The sequence below is a fragment of the Chrysochloris asiatica genome, unplaced genomic scaffold (genome assembly GCF_000296735.1).
Source record: "Chrysochloris asiatica unplaced genomic scaffold, ChrAsi1.0 scaffold00087, whole genome shotgun sequence".
Classification (NCBI taxonomy): domain Eukaryota; kingdom Metazoa; phylum Chordata; class Mammalia; order Afrosoricida; family Chrysochloridae; genus Chrysochloris; species Chrysochloris asiatica.
Genome location: NW_006408605.1, coordinates 10,648,922 through 10,666,182, shown reverse-complemented (window position 1 = coordinate 10,666,182; position 17,261 = coordinate 10,648,922). Strand labels below are relative to the sequence as shown.

The 17,261-nt window shown below is 34.3% G+C and overlaps 1 protein-coding gene across 1 annotated transcript in view; it reads right to left on the bottom strand.

The window, feature by feature from the left end:
- ANKHD1 (ankyrin repeat and KH domain containing 1) overlaps window positions 1-17,261 on the bottom strand; it is a 155,643-nt gene that overhangs the window by 37,196 nt on the left and 101,186 nt on the right. The window contains exons 11-14 of the mRNA XM_006866150.1: window positions 10,378-10,465; window positions 7,420-7,547; window positions 7,123-7,266; window positions 5,557-5,659 (exon numbers count right to left, since the gene is read on the bottom strand). Of these exons, the coding sequence (XP_006866212.1) occupies window positions 5,557-5,659; window positions 7,123-7,266; window positions 7,420-7,547; window positions 10,378-10,465 (463 nt within the window). The remainder of the gene's footprint in view (window positions 1-5,556; window positions 5,660-7,122; window positions 7,267-7,419; window positions 7,548-10,377; window positions 10,466-17,261) is intronic.

The window sequence follows — 17,261 nt, the reverse complement described above, 5'->3', positions numbered from 1 at the left end:
AAAAAAACCAGGTAATGGCTCCTTAATAAATCCTAGATACCGTCAATTATGGGGATAAGTGGACAATGTGGCAAGTATCCTCATTCTAGCAACAATTTTCAGTAGGTTGGTGGACAGTATGTTGTTATTGTTAAGTGCTGTTGAGTCAATTGCAACTCATAGCCCCTGTATTTACTCTTAATAGGTTTTCTTTTTCCAAGGAGCAGATAGTGAGTTTAAACTGCTGACCTTGTAGTTCAAACCAGCCTTGCGGTCCAGTGCTTATCCTCTGTCAAGTAGTAGTATGTTGTTAAGTGCTGTCAAATCGGTCCCGACTCATAGCGACCCTATATAGGGTTTCCAAAAAGCGGCTGGTGAGGGTGAGGTTGAACCACCAACCTTGCAGTTCAGAGCATTAACCCACAACACCACACCACTCTTAGTAGTAGTATGTTATTGTTAAGTGCTGTCGAGTCGATTCCGACCCATAGCGACCCAGTATAGGGTTTCCAAGGAGCAGCTGGAAAGCTTAAATCACTGACCTTGCAATTCAAATGACTTTGCAGTCTGATACATTAGACCACAGTGCCACACCAGGACACCGGTAGTAGTACAGGACACCAGAAAATAAATAAATCACTCCAAATAAATAAATCTATTAATTGACATTATGGAGCGAAACTATTAAGAAACTATTTAAGAATACAGGTAAAGTCCCAACTTTATTTTTGGTTAAGTTTCTATACTACTTCCTCACATTTTTTCCCCTCCATTAATAAAAAATAAGTTTACAGTAGAAAACCATGATATACAGGCTGCTTAGAACAATATGCAGTGAGGGAATGAGGTGGACAGCACTCAACACATTAATTTACTATTGAAATGAGCTCAATCCAATCAACCATTTCTCATGATTAAAATAATTATTGTGCTGGACAAAAAAGTAAAAATCATGGCCAAAGGGAAAGAAAAATACATGATATACAGGTATATCTATATATGATTTATCTTATATCATCATACAGCACCTTACTTGATGTTTTTAAAACATCATTATCAATATAAGCACTGGGTCTTAAACAGAAAAAAAAAAGTTGATGAAGTAAAATTTAAAAAATGACACAGTGCATAAAATGTAGTAGAGTATATATTACCTCATAGGATTTGTGTTTGAATAAACAGATGTATATTAATTGTGTCCTAGGTTTCAGCATAAAATATTTCTTAGTCATTATCAAAAATGAAAGTCACTGTGCTGACGACCAGGGAGCAGGCCTGCAGGTATACCTTTTGGTTGGTTGATGATGCATGGAGGGGATTGTAACCATGGCAATGAAATGATATATGATAGGATGAATGTAAAACTAATGTTCTCCCATGTAAACTATCACATAATTCACAATAAAACATTTACAAAAAAAAAAGAAGAGTCACTATTATAGAATGGACTCATTTTCCCTATGTCTAAATACTACGTCAAAATTTCCCAAAGAAACATGGCATGTTATATACATCTTTAACATCAATCAATTAACTAAGGGTGTTCAAAGGTAAAGTATCTGTATTACAAACTAGTACAGATTAATTCAGCCTTTTCCACTCTAGCATAAGCAGTTTTATGTGAAAAGGCACTGTAAAATTTAGACATCTATAAATCCATACAAGCATCATTATAAAATAAAATCTATTAAACTGTATTAGTAATGTTATTTCCAAAGAACAATTCAATTGTATTTACTGTACAATACGATTTTTCAATATAATTTTTATGGTAAAAATGATTTTATATAAAAATCTCTTTATATAAGAAATTTTTTTGTTTCCTACTCTAATAAACAACTATGGAATGTAAAGCCACATATTTCTTACTTTACACTTTTTTGTTCTCTACCTCCATCCCACCATTCTAGAATACTATTTTTTTTTTTTAAGAATGCTACTTTTACTTTATACAAAACCTTTTCTTTAATTACATTGTCTGTTTTAAAAAAAACAACACAAAAAACTATTAATAGTTTTCGTCTGTCTTCAAAATAATCTATATTTTTAGCCTGGAATTCATTAGTTTATTCAATAAATATTTGAACAACTAGCATAACCAAGGCACAGTGGATCACAAAAAGATGAGCAATACAAACCCTGCTCTTGAGGAGCTTACAGTCTAAGAGGGGTGATCAAATCTGTACAAATCAAAATTAAGGAGAAAGCCAAGTACAGACAGGAATGAAAGTGGAGGGGGCAGGAGAATGTTTATGCATTGCTAGTAGGAATGTAAATTGCTACAGACATCCTGGAGAACCAACTCTCAGCACTTGGTCAGATAAACATTATGCATTCCAATGACAGGCAATTCTGCTCCTGATTATATATTCCCTCCAAATTCTCACACAGATCCATAAGGGATTTTATTACAGTACTGTCTATAGCTATAGGGAATTAGAGGCAATCTGGGTAGCCATCGAAGGGAAAAAAGATAAGTAAAACGTGAAGGATAGACACTGTGATGCTGGTAGACAAAATCTAGAGTAGACGCAGATAGAATTTTTAAAATGTTAAGTGAAAAAGTAACAAAGTGGGATCTACAGCATAATACTATTTATGCAAATTTAAAATAAAGACAAGAGTAATATCTATTTTATAGGAATTTAAAGAAACAATAGAATATGTACATTAGACACGTTAGAATGACTAACTGCGGGAGAAGTAGAGAATGAGAACAGAGATCCGGAATAAGTAAAAGAGAAGACCCACTGTAACGAAGCACTAGGAATTGATTATGATTAACTTAACTTTCTACACTAGAAGGCCAAAGGAGGAAAAAGGGGTGGAGGACTAACAGTTCTCAGAATGGAAGTCCAACAACATGCTAAGGGAGTTCCAAAACAAGAAATTACTCAAGAGGATTTGAGGTGCACACAAAAAAAGATGTGCTTTGTTTTACCTAATGTCATTTTAATGCTTTGAAGCAGATTAGATCTAATCACACAATCTTCAGAAGGTAAAAATTAGTGTTTTAGAATCTTTTCAGAATCTGTTATAACAAGTTAGATGAAACAAATGACTTCAATCAACAAATACTTACAAAACTGATTAAGGGAAGAAAATGGGTTTACATTACACATGCCTCCTTTCCCATCTGAATAGTAATTTAACTATATGGTGTGGCACTGTAGCATAAGCAATGTACTACTATCCACAAGGTTGGTTGTTCAAACCCAATAGCCAATCCTCAGAAACCCTATACAGGATCGCTATGACTTAGAACTGACTCTATAGCACTTAACAACAATAATATAATGCCAAAAATCTGAGAATGTCATTTTCATGTTTTGAAGTGATTCTGAAGCCTCTGTGAGATGCTGCCTAGGACCTCTAATCCTTGAAAACCAACAATGGACAAGTATGATTAGTTGCCAAAATCAGGAGGATGTGAGTCAAGATGAAAGAAGCCTGAAAAAATGGGGCATATGGGGCATGAGAGGAAGAACATCTGAGTAAGATGTATGTATCTTGAATAAGATTTAAGGGCATGAATAAATTTTTAAATGATGGGGATATGAACAGTAACAACATTTATTAAAAACAGACATTTAGGAGCTAAATGTTATAAGAACTTGGAAAAAGACTTCAACAAGAGGAAAAGAAGAGTGTCCTAGAGAATAAGAACCCTTCCTCACCCCTAATCACATACATAAAACCCAAAAACCAAACCCACTGTGGTCTAGTTGAATCCTAATCATAGCAACCCTAAAAGGCAGAATAGAACTGCCCATTGAGTTTTCAAGGCTGTAAATCTTTAATGCATATCACCAACAGGTCTGTTCTTATTAATAGGGCTAAAATATTCTGTGACACATACGATTTACAGTAACACGACATTTTAACACAATGTGTTATCACTGTTTGATACTGCATAAACAATTCATAGGTTGACAATGCCTCTTGGTAGCTAATAACAAGTATCCAAGGGTCTGGACTCAAGTGTTAATATTTTCTCCTCTAATTAACATAGTAAAACAAGAGATGTCTTAAAAAGTAAGTTTACTTTTATATTACTCGGTAAACAAAAAAGGAGATACTCAGCATAAAAAGATTATTTCAGTAAGCAAAAACATGATTATTTTTGAGTATCAACTTTCAAAAATCACTACCCAAACATTTATTTACACATTAAATCTATATTAAGAATAATTTTTATCTTCTTTCAGTATATACTCCCTGCCCTTCCTAGTTTATTTCGTGGCTCTATGCTAATAATTTTTTCAAATGATTTTAAAGTTAGTATCAATTTCTCTAGACAAAATTACTACAATCCTCTTAGGGTTTCACAAAACACTAAACAAATGAATAGAAACAAAGGCAATAAAGTTTAAATATTTTACTAAAGGCTGTCAACCAGTTATAATGCTCAGCGTTTTTAACAAGCACGTGTTTAATTTGCTTTTAAATTATTAAGATTTAAAACCGCAATCTTCATTTTCTGAAACTTTTGAACAGCTTGGTAGCTGTTGGAAACAAGCTCTTAGTGAAGGCTCTCAATTCACTAACATGCTGAAATTGATATAACTTGACATAAAATTGATAAAACATTATAATGTCTTCTTTTTGCTGCTTTAATAGTTGATCCTTACTAACTTTTCCTGAAATCATAGTATCCGAGATCCTAATATAAAAACACAAACCTTTCTTAATGTGATTTCAAAAATCTAGGGCTTGATTATTAAGCACTGAATGAAATATGCTAATAAATGTTTTATATAGTCTTTATTACCTAAATGTTACCTATTCATTTCAGAGGACTTAGATAGGACAACTCTACATGATTATCAAGTAAAGGTACTCATATCTACGTATGAAAAGACAGCAGAAAAACATCATAGCTCATAAATCTGAGACCTGTAAATAGTGTACACCCCCTTTTAATATTCACTACTTTTATAGTTTTATAGTCCTTTGTTCAGGTTCATATATTGAAAAAGTCTTACCCACTATATTCAGCATTATATAAATAAGTTAACTTTAATTCTTAAAACTTCTCACTCACTGAACTGAATCAATCAATGCTACTAAGACTTATACACAATAAATAAGCATTTTTATTTCACATATTACGTTGTTGCTGTTATTGTTAAGTGCTGTTGAGTCTGTTCCAATTCATAGCGACCCTGTATAGGGCTTCAAAGGAGCAGCTGGTAGATTCGAACTGCTCACCCTGGGGTTCACAGTCCAGTGCTAATCCTACAGCACTATACCAGGAGTCCACATATTATATTTTTGTTTAAAGAATTCTCAAGTGGAAAATGAATGCCTGATAAATTCTTGCTCCTTTAATATAATCAAGAATTTTGTTTGTTTCAAGTATTTTCCTCTGTATCAGATGAAAACTATAGCTAGCAGTGTAATAACAGAAAACAGTAAGACATTTCTCTAGCAGTTGAGTGTCTTTTCTATTTTAAACAGCTTATAAGACTATTTGTTTTTGTCAGAATTACCTACGTCAATTAACCATGGGTAAACAGTAACTGACTGGATGCCATATAAAATGCCTATTTTAAGGAAAATTATTCAATAACTAACCTTTTTGTACTCCTGAAAGGGCAGGAGAATTGTCCTGTGAAGTTCTGTCAGGTTCCTGGGGAGGTACAACCATGGCAAGTGTATGCATTGGTACACGTGGAACCTAAAAAGTCAACTCAGAAAAAAATTATCTCAGACCAAAGAATAAAACAAAAACTTATTAATAAAGCAAAGACCCTATTTTAGGTTTTCTTCACATACCACCAAAATCACATTTTTATTTCTAGAAGATAAAATTAGAAGTCTCCAAAAGGAATAATTTCTAAGAATAACTCAGGCAATTTAGAAGTAGCCAGTGATTGCTATGGAGAAAGTTTGGTTGGTTCTAGTTACAGTTGAGTTCAAGTCACATACTTACTGACCAACTTATCCTTGGTCAAAGTCCACAAGGATCAAAAGAAAAACACATCCAACGTAATTCCTAAATTAGGGTATTTTAACAGTTCTAGAATAACTGCATTGAAAATAGATAACTATGTAGGATTTTACTGAACTTGGTGTATTTTCTGTATTCTCTTCATACTTTGAAAGGAGCCCTGGTGGCATAGTGAGTTACAAATTGGGCTGCTAACCACAAGGTCAGTAGGTTCAAATCCACCAGCTGCCCTTAGGGAGAGCTATGAGGCTTTCTGCTCCCATAAAGAGTTACAGCTCTGGAAACCCTATACAGGATTGCTTTGAGGAATGGACACCCTAGCTCAGAGTGGCAGTAGTTCTACAGTTTTTAGGTAGGTTTTAAGGAGCTCTGGTAGCATAGTGGTTACGATGCGAGCTGCTAATCTCACAGTCAGCAGTTCGAAACTACCAGCTGTTCCACAGGAGAAAGGTGCAGCTTACTGCTCCTGTAAAGATTTACAGCCTTGGAAACCTTATACAAGGTCACTATGAGTCGGAATCGACTCCACGGCACATAACCACCACCACTAAAGTTACTCAATTATTTTTGGTATATATATATCCTAGTTAACTACACTTTCCTGACTGACAAAAGCAGCAGTCACAAAGATAATACTACCTTGGCAATATTAAGGAAAAAGAATGTTACTTAAGGAGAAAAGTTTTCTCTTTTCAAGTTTATGTTCAATGTATTTATTAAAACAAAAAATTCTAACGAACTAGTTGCAGTAATAACTTGGAATATTTATTCTATTTGTTATTAAATGATTTTTAAAAATTTCTAGTTTCAGTAACTATGAAAAAGAATATTTCCATGTACTTTGTTGTCGTTGTTAAGTGCCATCGAGTCAGTTCCGACCCATAGCGACCCTGTACAGGGTTTCCGAGGGTGTAAATCTTTACGGGAGTAGAAAGCCTCATCTTTCTCCCGCGGAGTGCCTGGTAGTTTCGAACCGCTGACCTTAAGGTTCGCAGCCCGATTCGTAACCACTACGCTATGTACTTTAGAAGAAAATAAATCTTAAAGAGCTTTTGTTGTTATTAAGTGCGTTCCTTCCATCATATTTATCTCAATATGCACATGAAAGAAAAATAAACCCATTTTACTTAAAAACTCCCAAAGAAATGGAAGACTATTTTTATTTACAAGTAAACTTTGTTTTATTTTACCTGTGATTGATCTTGAGAAGGAGGGGTAAGCTGAGACATGTCTGCAGCAGGAACTGACAGAACGTTATTTGGATAATCCAATAGATAAGAAACCACATTGGTATGGCCGCCCTTTGCAGCCTCAATGAGCATTGTTGAGCCATCCTAGGAAAGGATTGACACCATAATTAATTCTCTACTTTTTTCTTGTAATCTGATTGTTACACAGTTTCTTAGAAGATCTCAGAAAATAAAAACTCATTCAAAAAGTAATGGATATTAAGTACTATCAGCATACCACACATGCAAATAGAATACCTTAAGTCGATGAGTAGGGTCAGCCCCATGAGCCAAAAGTAGTTCAACAACTGCCAGGTGGCCTCCTGCACATGCCAATGACACTACGGTGTGATCATTATTGGCTGTAGCCCTATTCACATTGGCACCTTCAAAGAAAAATAGAGAACAACATTAGCAAACGTTAAAATGAAGCCAGGTCACAGACAATACTTTAATTTGTTTTTGAAGTATAACACAGATACAAAAAAAGTGCACAAATCATTAAGTGTATAGGTTAAAAAATTTCACAGTGAACACACCTGTGTAACCAGCACCCAGATCAAGAAACATTATCCATATCCCAGAAACCCCACCTTGTGCCCCCTTTCAGACACTACCCACCCTCCCAAGGGTAACTACTATCCTGACTTCCAAACTGGTTCACAGTTTTTGAACTTTATATGAGTGGAATCATACAGTGTACTCTTTTGTGTCTGGCTTCTTTCGCTCAATATTATATTTGTGAGATTCATCCACATTGCTGCGCGTAGTTGTAGTTCGTTCATTCATTATCACTTTTAAAATGGAAAATCTAGAAGACTAAGATTAATAAATATATATAGGTTAACGTAAGCATCAAAGTAATACCATTGTATGTAATTGTCAAAATGTTTCAAAACATTTTAAATCTATTTCTAGAAAGTGGCAATATAGCCAGGTCTCAAAGTAGAGAATAGAGGAAAAAAATTTTTAACAATATTTAAGAGAACTATAATTCTTCATATTGTATATTTGTCAGAGGAACTAATATGGAGAGAAGACAGAGATTACCCAAATACTTATTTGAAAGGTATTTAATTGTCTAGTAGCTTTGTACATTATTCTCTGTAGAAAGTCTGAATATAAAATATTTTCTTAGTCTCTTATTAATAGATTATGTTTGACTCATGCAAAAAGGAACCGGTTTCTAGTTCAAACCTCTTTTCTTTAAAACACCCAGTGGCCACAACTAGAAAATTAAGTCTCTAGCAATATTCATTCTTCCTCCTTCCTTAATTCTAGCCTTGTTTTATATGAGAGAGAAATAAACTCACAGCTGTTCATACTATTATTATTTATTCAATTAAAAAAAAATCCAACTGAATTAACCCTAACATAAAAAATTACATTTTTGGAAACGCAATCCTTAATCTTAGCAACATGAGATTACTTTGAAGTTGCTAAAAATAAAGTTAGATGGTAGGATTGTTTAGCAATTAACATAGCCTGGTGTGATGGGTGGGGTAGGACAAGCACTGGACTGATTACTAATTGCAAGATCAGTGGTTCAAAACGCCAGCCACTCCTTGAAAACCCTGTACAGAGTTGCTGTGTGTTGGAATGGGCTAGACTCGATGACACACAATAGAACAACTACATCAACATGTTCTTATTCTTGATAAGCCTCATCATATACATAGCAGAGCTTCTGGGTGTTGTTATGGATGAATTATGCCCTCCCATCTCCCTTACCCCCACAAATGTATGTTGTAAATCCTAACCCTTCTATCTGTGGGATGTAATCCTATCTGATAATAGGACTTTTCCTTGTTATTAATGAAGCCATTTCAGTGTAGGATATGTCTCAAACAAATTATTTGTGAGATATAAAAGAGCAGATTAGACATAGAAGCAAGCAAGGAAGATAGATGCCACTCCACATTAACAGCAGCACAGAACCAAGGAAAGAAGCTGAAAAGAGACAAAAACCTTCCCCCAGAGTTGAGAGAGAAAGAAAGCCTTCCCCTAGAGTTGGTGCCCTGAATTTGGACTTCTAACTTACTAAATGTAGAAAATAATCTCTGTTTGTGAAAGTATTTCATGTGGTATTTATGTTACAGCAGTGCTAAGAAACTAACACAGATATGATTAGGTATCCTCTTCAATGAAGAAGTACAAGAGAATTTCAAAGTTTATCTATTTGTTTACCATTTCAGTATGGTTGAAGTAAATAGCTTTTACAGATTTTGAGAAAGAACATTATACGAGAGGGCTTCAAAAAGTTTATGGAAAGATGGAATTAAAAGATAATAGAATTATTTTCACGAATTTTTTGAAGTCCCCTCACATGCCTTAATTGGTGGCAAATGTGACAGTCAAGAAATAAACCCAGTTTTATCTAATTAACGAAGAAAAATCAAATATATTTTAAATAAAGTTTTACACTGCATTGTCAATAAATCTGCATAAAATGTCAGATTTATACTGGAAACGAGGTATAAAATTTTAATACCATGACATCATTTCCTATCATAGGACATCCCATCAGATGTCAGACTACTTCTAACACTGTACAAAGAGTTAGGAACAACCAAATGAAATTGTTGATACTATCATTTTAAACTTATAAAACGATAATCTTATATGGTTCAACCTAACATGGGTTCAGCAGTGTTTTATTTTGGTTTAGTAAAAAGTCTTGAAAAAACTGTTCTTCTATCATTTGAACTTCTTTGCCTAAATAAATGTATTATTGTTATAAAAGAATCAATAAAGGAATAATAAATAATACGCTCATATATACATGGGGTCACCATGAGTTGGTGTCAACTTGATGGCAACTGGTTTGGTTTTTGGTTCTATTCAGATAATTAATGGCATCACAAATGAGTGCCACAGTAGCAGATTCCCCCACTCCTATGCCCAAATGAACTGTCTTATTACTAAGTTTTAAATAATTATCTAACTATTTAATACTGGACATTTTACATTTGGTCCTTCCAACTCTGAAAAACAACCATATGCTGTTTTGATGATAAAAACTTAAACTAATAAGCTAATAAAGAAAATTTCTAGTAAGCAACTCACCAATCAATATATGCTACTAAATAAAATATAGCAACAGGAGTATAATATACATACTGTAAGTAAAGTAGCCTTAGTATAAACTGTTAACATTTTAGGAATTTTTTTAAGAAACTGTAACTTCTTGGAAATGATCACTTTTACTTTCTTTACCTTTGCTAATAAGAAATTGCACAGTGCACAAATGACCAGCTCGTGCAGCTTTCATCAAAGGTGTTCTTCCTCCTTCAGATTCATGCTCCTGTTAAAGAAACAAAAGAAAAAAACCCCACAACACATTAATTTATTAACCATTTATTTTAAATACTTAGTATCAATGGTATGAGAAATAATAATGAGATTTAACACTTACTCAACATGGGCACTTACACCACCTACCCCAATTCTTCCCAAATACAGGCTTAATTTTAGTCCACACTAGATGGTATGACTTCGTAAGAACAAGTTCAGTTTTTACATACCAAAGAGTAACAATTAAAGGAAATTTCAATGCTTAATTTAATGCCCCTCCCCCCAAAGGGAAACATAGTGTGGTGCTGCGGGTTGATGTGCCAGACTGCAAAGTTGTCTGAACTGCAAGGTTGGCAGTTCAAGCTCATCAGCTGCTCCTCGGAAACCCTATACAGGGTTGCTATGGGTAGGAACTGACTCTATGGCACTTAACAACAACAACAAAGGGAAACAACGGTGTTTAATCTAATTTTAACATAAAAAACATTTTCCTAATTCTTCATTTGAACTGTGAAAAAGGAACCTTAGTCTTGTGAGGTAAGGTGCTCTGGTAGCATAGTGGTTACAATCTCAAGTTGTAACGACTATGTGAACCGCAAGGTCAGCAGTTCGAAACTACCAGCTGTTTTGCGGGAGAAAGATGAGGCTTTCTGCTCCCGTAAAGATTTATAACGTTGGAAACCCTATACAGGGCCGCTATGAGTCAGAACCGACTCCGTGGTACATAACCACTACCAACACCAGTTTTGTGAGGTGATTAGGAAACTTGATCTTATCATCTCAGAACCCATTAAGAGCTTTATCATAAGACAGAAAATCTATAAATAAAAATATTATCATATATTAGGAGTAAAGATAAAAGAAAAAGATAAATATACCAATTGGTAGATTTTTGAAAGAGTAGAACTTAAAACTTGATTTATCAAAGACAAAAGGAATAGTCTTATAATAGAAAGATTGTTATTCTCTCTAGAAAGTTTGCTATCAAGAGGAATGAATGATAAAACAACTTTCAACCAGGCCTGATATCAAATGCCACTAAGGAGCTTGCTTGTTATATGGTCTGTTAGAACTGTGAACTTTATTACATTCACATAAATATTAAAATGTAACTGGTATGTGAAAAGTTCTCTCACGTATCCCCTCTTCCACTACGTAGGCAAACATTAATTTCTGCTGTGCTAGTCCTCTGTTAAGGAGCTCTGGTAGCGTAGTGGTTATGAATCAGGCTGTGAACTGCAAGGTCAGCAGTTTGAAACTACCAGCTGTTCCACGGGAGAAAGATGAGGCTTTCCGTTCCCGTAAAGATTTACAGCCTTAGAAACCCTGTACAGGGTCGCTATGATTTGGAACCGACTCCATGGTACATAACAAAAAAGTCCTGTATTGTTACCAAGAAAATCTCAATAAAGAACAGTGATTAAGTAAGGCTTTATTTCAGCTCTACTCTTAATTAACTTAAAAAATCCTTTAGTTACCACACTGTCAACTTAAAACAATAGTGTGCTCTGCCAACAGAATACAATTTAGTCTGTTTGTATAACTATATCTGCATATAACTCAGAAAATGAACAATGAGAAATACAGAGTAATCTGTCAACCTAATAGAAATTTTAAACTGGACTGCAGAGACAGCAATTCCGTCTACTTTAAGAGAAATCTTTTATCTCAACAGTTTTGTATTGTCCAATTAATAGTCTATAAAGCATATTATTCTTTGGCTTTTCTAATTGCTAGGCATAGTGTATAGATAACAATCTATTGACTTTTAGGATAGAATAATTACAGATAATGCTAACTGAATAATGATAAAGTAATTTGGTTTTAGGATAGATTTTGAACTTAACATTCAAATGCAAGTAAATCTAACATTCTCACAATTGACTTCACACAAAACTGAATATATACCATGAAAACCTTACTCAAAAAAACCTAGAAAATCTAGCTTTTCCAACCAACTTATTTCTGAGTCATCAGTATAATCAATCACAACTTAGCAGTTTTTTGCTCCTTTTGCCTCAACGTCTTTGCACATGCTGTTCTCTCTTTTGTTTCACTTCTTCCCCACAATTTTACTTGGTTAACTCCTTTTAATCCTTTAATTTCTTGTTCATTTAACAAGTCTCAAGTCAATATACGTGTTACTTGCTCAAGACTTCTTTGAACTTACTGACTAGAACACTCTCATTACTAATAGCTCCATGAACCTCTTAATATGTTGCAATCACATATTGGTATATCAATATGACTAACCATCTCCTCCATTAACTGTTTCATGAGAGTAACAACTGTGTACATTTTTGCTTACCCATTATAGCCCTTCTGAAGTCCTGGTGTGGTGCTGTCGGATAAGCATTGGACTGCTAACCACAAGGTTGGTCGTTCAAACCTATCGCCAATCCTTGGAAACACTGTACAGGGTGGCTATGAGTCGGAACCGACCTGATGACACTTAACAACATTGTAGCCCTAATGTCTAAAACAATGAAGTATTTGAATATTGCTTATCAAAGAGAAACCTAAGTACACCTAACCTCTCAAATCTTCCTTCTCATAGTATTATGGTTTAAAGTTTTAATTTTCTCCTCAGTAAATAAGAGAGACATGAGCTGAACAAAAAGTTAAGAAAAACAGCTAAACTTGAGAGCAAATCATTATCTGTATTTGATAAAACATTATTACTAGAACATGGGTGGGTGACACGAATTTCCTTTCTTATCTCTTAAGACTGGCAGTGACATCTACCAATATAAACAGGTCTCAAGAATAAGAGCAATAACTAAGAATTTTGTCCCAAAGTATATGACCACTAAATCCTTTTAAACAAGAATCAAATATCTCACATGTGAATACTGGATTTACTGTATAACCAATATTTGTTCAAAAATCAATGCAATTTTAGAATCTAAACTTTTTTTTTTCCCTTCACATACACAGGAAGTTATTTTCAAAGGCGGTTGTACAAGTATACTATTTCCTTTTTCTGTTCTTGGGAACAGTTAGAGAACTCACCTATGGGTTCATCTTTATTGGACAGACAGATTTTAAACTACAGGTTCAATTTGTAATATGGCTACTAGTCTATTGAGATTTTCATATTGTCGAGTCAATTTTGAATTATAGGAATCCAGTATTCATTTCATCTAAGTATTAAAATCTATTGATTGTTCACAGGATTGCCTGATGAATTTTAAAGATCTCTGCTATATCTGATAGTTATAACTCCCTATAGGGTTTTTTTTTCATCATTTTTCTGACTTTTCCCTTTTAAAAAAATAATTTTGCCTAATTTTTTAAAGTCAGCTTTTAGTTTCGTTTTTTCTAATCCCTACTTTATTTTTTTTAATTATTTTTATTTCCTATTCTACAAAGATTTTTTTGTCTTTATTTCTATTATTCTTTGTACTGCTGTTCTTTTAGTAGCTTCATTTACTTTCACCTATGTATACTCATACACACTAGGGGGCTTCAAAAAGGTCATGGAAATATGAAGTTCAAAGATAATGGAATTTCTCCATGAACTTTTAGAAGTCGTTTAATTTTCCTTCTAAAAACCATTTTAGTTGTATCCCACCCAATTTTGTTTTTTGTGACAATATTGAGATTTGTGACAATTCTATTTCTGCTTTGTAATTTTTACTCATTGCCTTTTTATCCCATAAAATATGTAGAAGTGCTTTTCTTCATTTTCTAAATGTATGGGATTTTAAAAAGTTTTATAATTGATCAGTATTTTTAAGCAATAAAGATCAGAGTGTAACATAGTACATATAATAAGGAGTTTAAGGATTTCTCTGGACTTTATGTGGCCTAACATATGAATAATTCTCATAAATGTTCCATATAACAAAAAATACATATATTAATTGAAAACAGGATGCTAGCTGTCTTAAAGGGCAAACTTTTGTATAGTTAACAACTGTTTTATCTATCCATTTCATAGAGAAGTGCATGGAAAAACCTTCCCACTACAACTATTACCCTGACCGTTTTCATTGCAATTTTCTCTTTCATTTGGAGAATATATTGCTATTTACGTCTGGTGGTTATGAATCGGGCTGTGAACCTTAAGGTCAGCAGTTCCAAACTACCAGCTGTTCCACAGGAGAAAGATGAGGTTTTCTGCTCCCATCAAGATTTACAGCCTCGGAAACCCTGTACAGGGTCGCTATGAGTCGGAATTGACTCCACCGCACATAACCACCACCATCATATGAGTCCGGGTGTGGCACTTGGGTTAATGCACTGGACTGCAAGGTCGGTTTGAACCTCAAGGTCGGAGATTCAAGGTTACCAGCCGCTCGCTGCTTGGAAAACCCTATACAGGGTCACTATGAGTCGGCACTGACTTGATGGCACTTAATAACAATATATGACTGTTACATCTATGGGAGGTGCAATCACATCTCCAAAACTACTTTTTGGCTTAAAATTTCATTTTGCCCGATATTAGTACTACCTTATATAATGTTTCCAATCACTTGATTGACCTTCCTATTATTTTGATTTAGATTTGTGTTCTGTAAATAGCATTTGCTAGATTGCATTTTTAATTCGAATTCAAAATGATTATAGATTTTTAAAAACAATAAGTTCAGTAGGTTTTTATTTGTTCTTATTACTGATGTGTTGTTCTAAAATAACCGTCATTTAAGTATCTCTATGCTCCCCCTGGATAACAAATCACACTACGGCGGTGCTGTGGCTTAAAGCACCAGACTGCAAAGGCATTTCAGCTGCAAGGTTGGTGGTTCAAGCTCACTAGCTGCTGTCGGAAACCCTATACAGTGTCGCTATGGGTTGGAATTGACTCGACAGCACTTAACAACAACAACACATGCTCCTGGAATTTATGCTATCACTTCCATAATTTTAGGAATACTTTGATTTTAAACATAAAAATCTAGGTTTTTAAACTCAAAGTTTATATTAACACATTTTTTAAAATTGCTTTGCTTACCGTAGCTTCTTGCATCCCACGCCTTCCTCCAGGCTTCAGTTTTCTTCCTCATAATCTATATATCTTTTAGTAATTGTTTTGGCAAGAGTTTGATGGTGGTTAACCTCTTTCATTCTTTGTAGATCTAAAAATACGCTTATATTTCCCTCTCTGGAATACCAGTAGAATATAGAATCCATATTGTGTTATTTTCTCTTGGTATTCTGAGGATATTACTCCATTGTCTCTTGCCATTTATTATTGTTGATGAGAATCTGCTGACAAGGACTTGACAGTTGTTCCTTGGTGTAGGTAGCATTTAAGATTATTTTTCTTATCCTTAAAAATTCTACACTTTCATTAAGAACAAGCTTTTATTTATCCTGCTTATTGATTGATAACGATTTCAATCAAAGGATTCATGTCTGGTTTCAGTTCTAAAAAATTCTCCATCATTAACACTTCAAACACTGCCTCTCCCTTGTTTCTATCTTTTGCTTCAAGAACTTCTAATAGACGTATAGCTGACCTTCTCCTTTTCAGCTTCTTTCATATTTTCCATCTTTTATTTTTGTGCTATATTGTGCTATTTCTCATTTTACCATCCAAATCATTAATTCTTTATTCAACTGAGTCCAGTAATTTTTATCCTACATGTTGAGTTTTAATTTCCATAGCTTTTCCAAAACTTAGATTGTTTTATTTCATATGCATCTGCTTTAATTTCATAATTATATTTCATTATCTCAAATTATTTTATTGCCATTAATCATTGTTTAAAATAGGAATGCTTAAATTTCTCAAGATTAAAGTCTTTTATTTCTGTTTACTCAGGTATGGATTCTCTCTCACCTGCTTTTTGTTTGCCTCCTTTTTGGCCATATCTCTTACCAAATATTTGCTCTTGAAATTTGTAAATATTTGATATGAGAAAGCTCATTTTACATGGGAGCTTTTTTCTTCTTCTTTTGACTCCTTCTTTTATCCACCCACAAACTTATTCTTCCTCATCAGATGTTTTAGAAGTTGCCACAATCTGACATTTAAAGTGCATTTTGGAAGTAGGCAACTTAAGTTTCTTGCACCATGAGATATTTCAGTTCTACTCCCCCAATCAAAGAATGATGACAGCCAAAGTCCTAATTATAACACTGTTTTATCTCTTTCTTCTTTCCACCAAGAACAATTAGCAAGGTGTGGCACGAGGGGTAAATGTGCTGGACTGCAAGGTCAGTTTGAACCACAAGGTGGGCTGTTCAAGCTCACCAGTCTCTGCTTGGAAACCCTATACAGGGTCACTATGAGTTGGAACCTACTCAACAGCACTTAACAACAACAATTGCAAACTTTATCAACTGTCTGAAGGCCCGCCTCCCCCTCCCTCCCCAGGTTAGATAATAAAATCTCAGAGTTCCTTGCTTTATTCAAGAAGTCTAGATCTAGTGGTCTGCTATAAATATGATGTGTTCAGTTCTTATTCCCCTAGAGAAGTTGAAATCCCAGTCTCCAATGCCCTTCCCTCCCCCCCTTTTTTTTGGCTTTAATTTTCCTTGGATCCATAGCTTCAATTATGTATCCATGCACTATTTCTAATCCATGGGGATATTTAATTTTGTTTATGGACACAACGTATTTTAGTTTTTCTTCCATATTTAAAAATCATTTCTATGATTTGAAATTATACAGAGCAGAGAGGGTCTCAAATATTTTAACATTGATGTTACCTTTTTGAATGGAAATCATGTTTAAACAATCTTGCAGTTGCTGAAAAGGGGTTGTTGTTAGGTGCCACCGAGTTGGTACTGACTCATAGCGACCCTATCTAAACAGAACGAAACACTGCCCCATCCTGGGCCAACCTCACAAT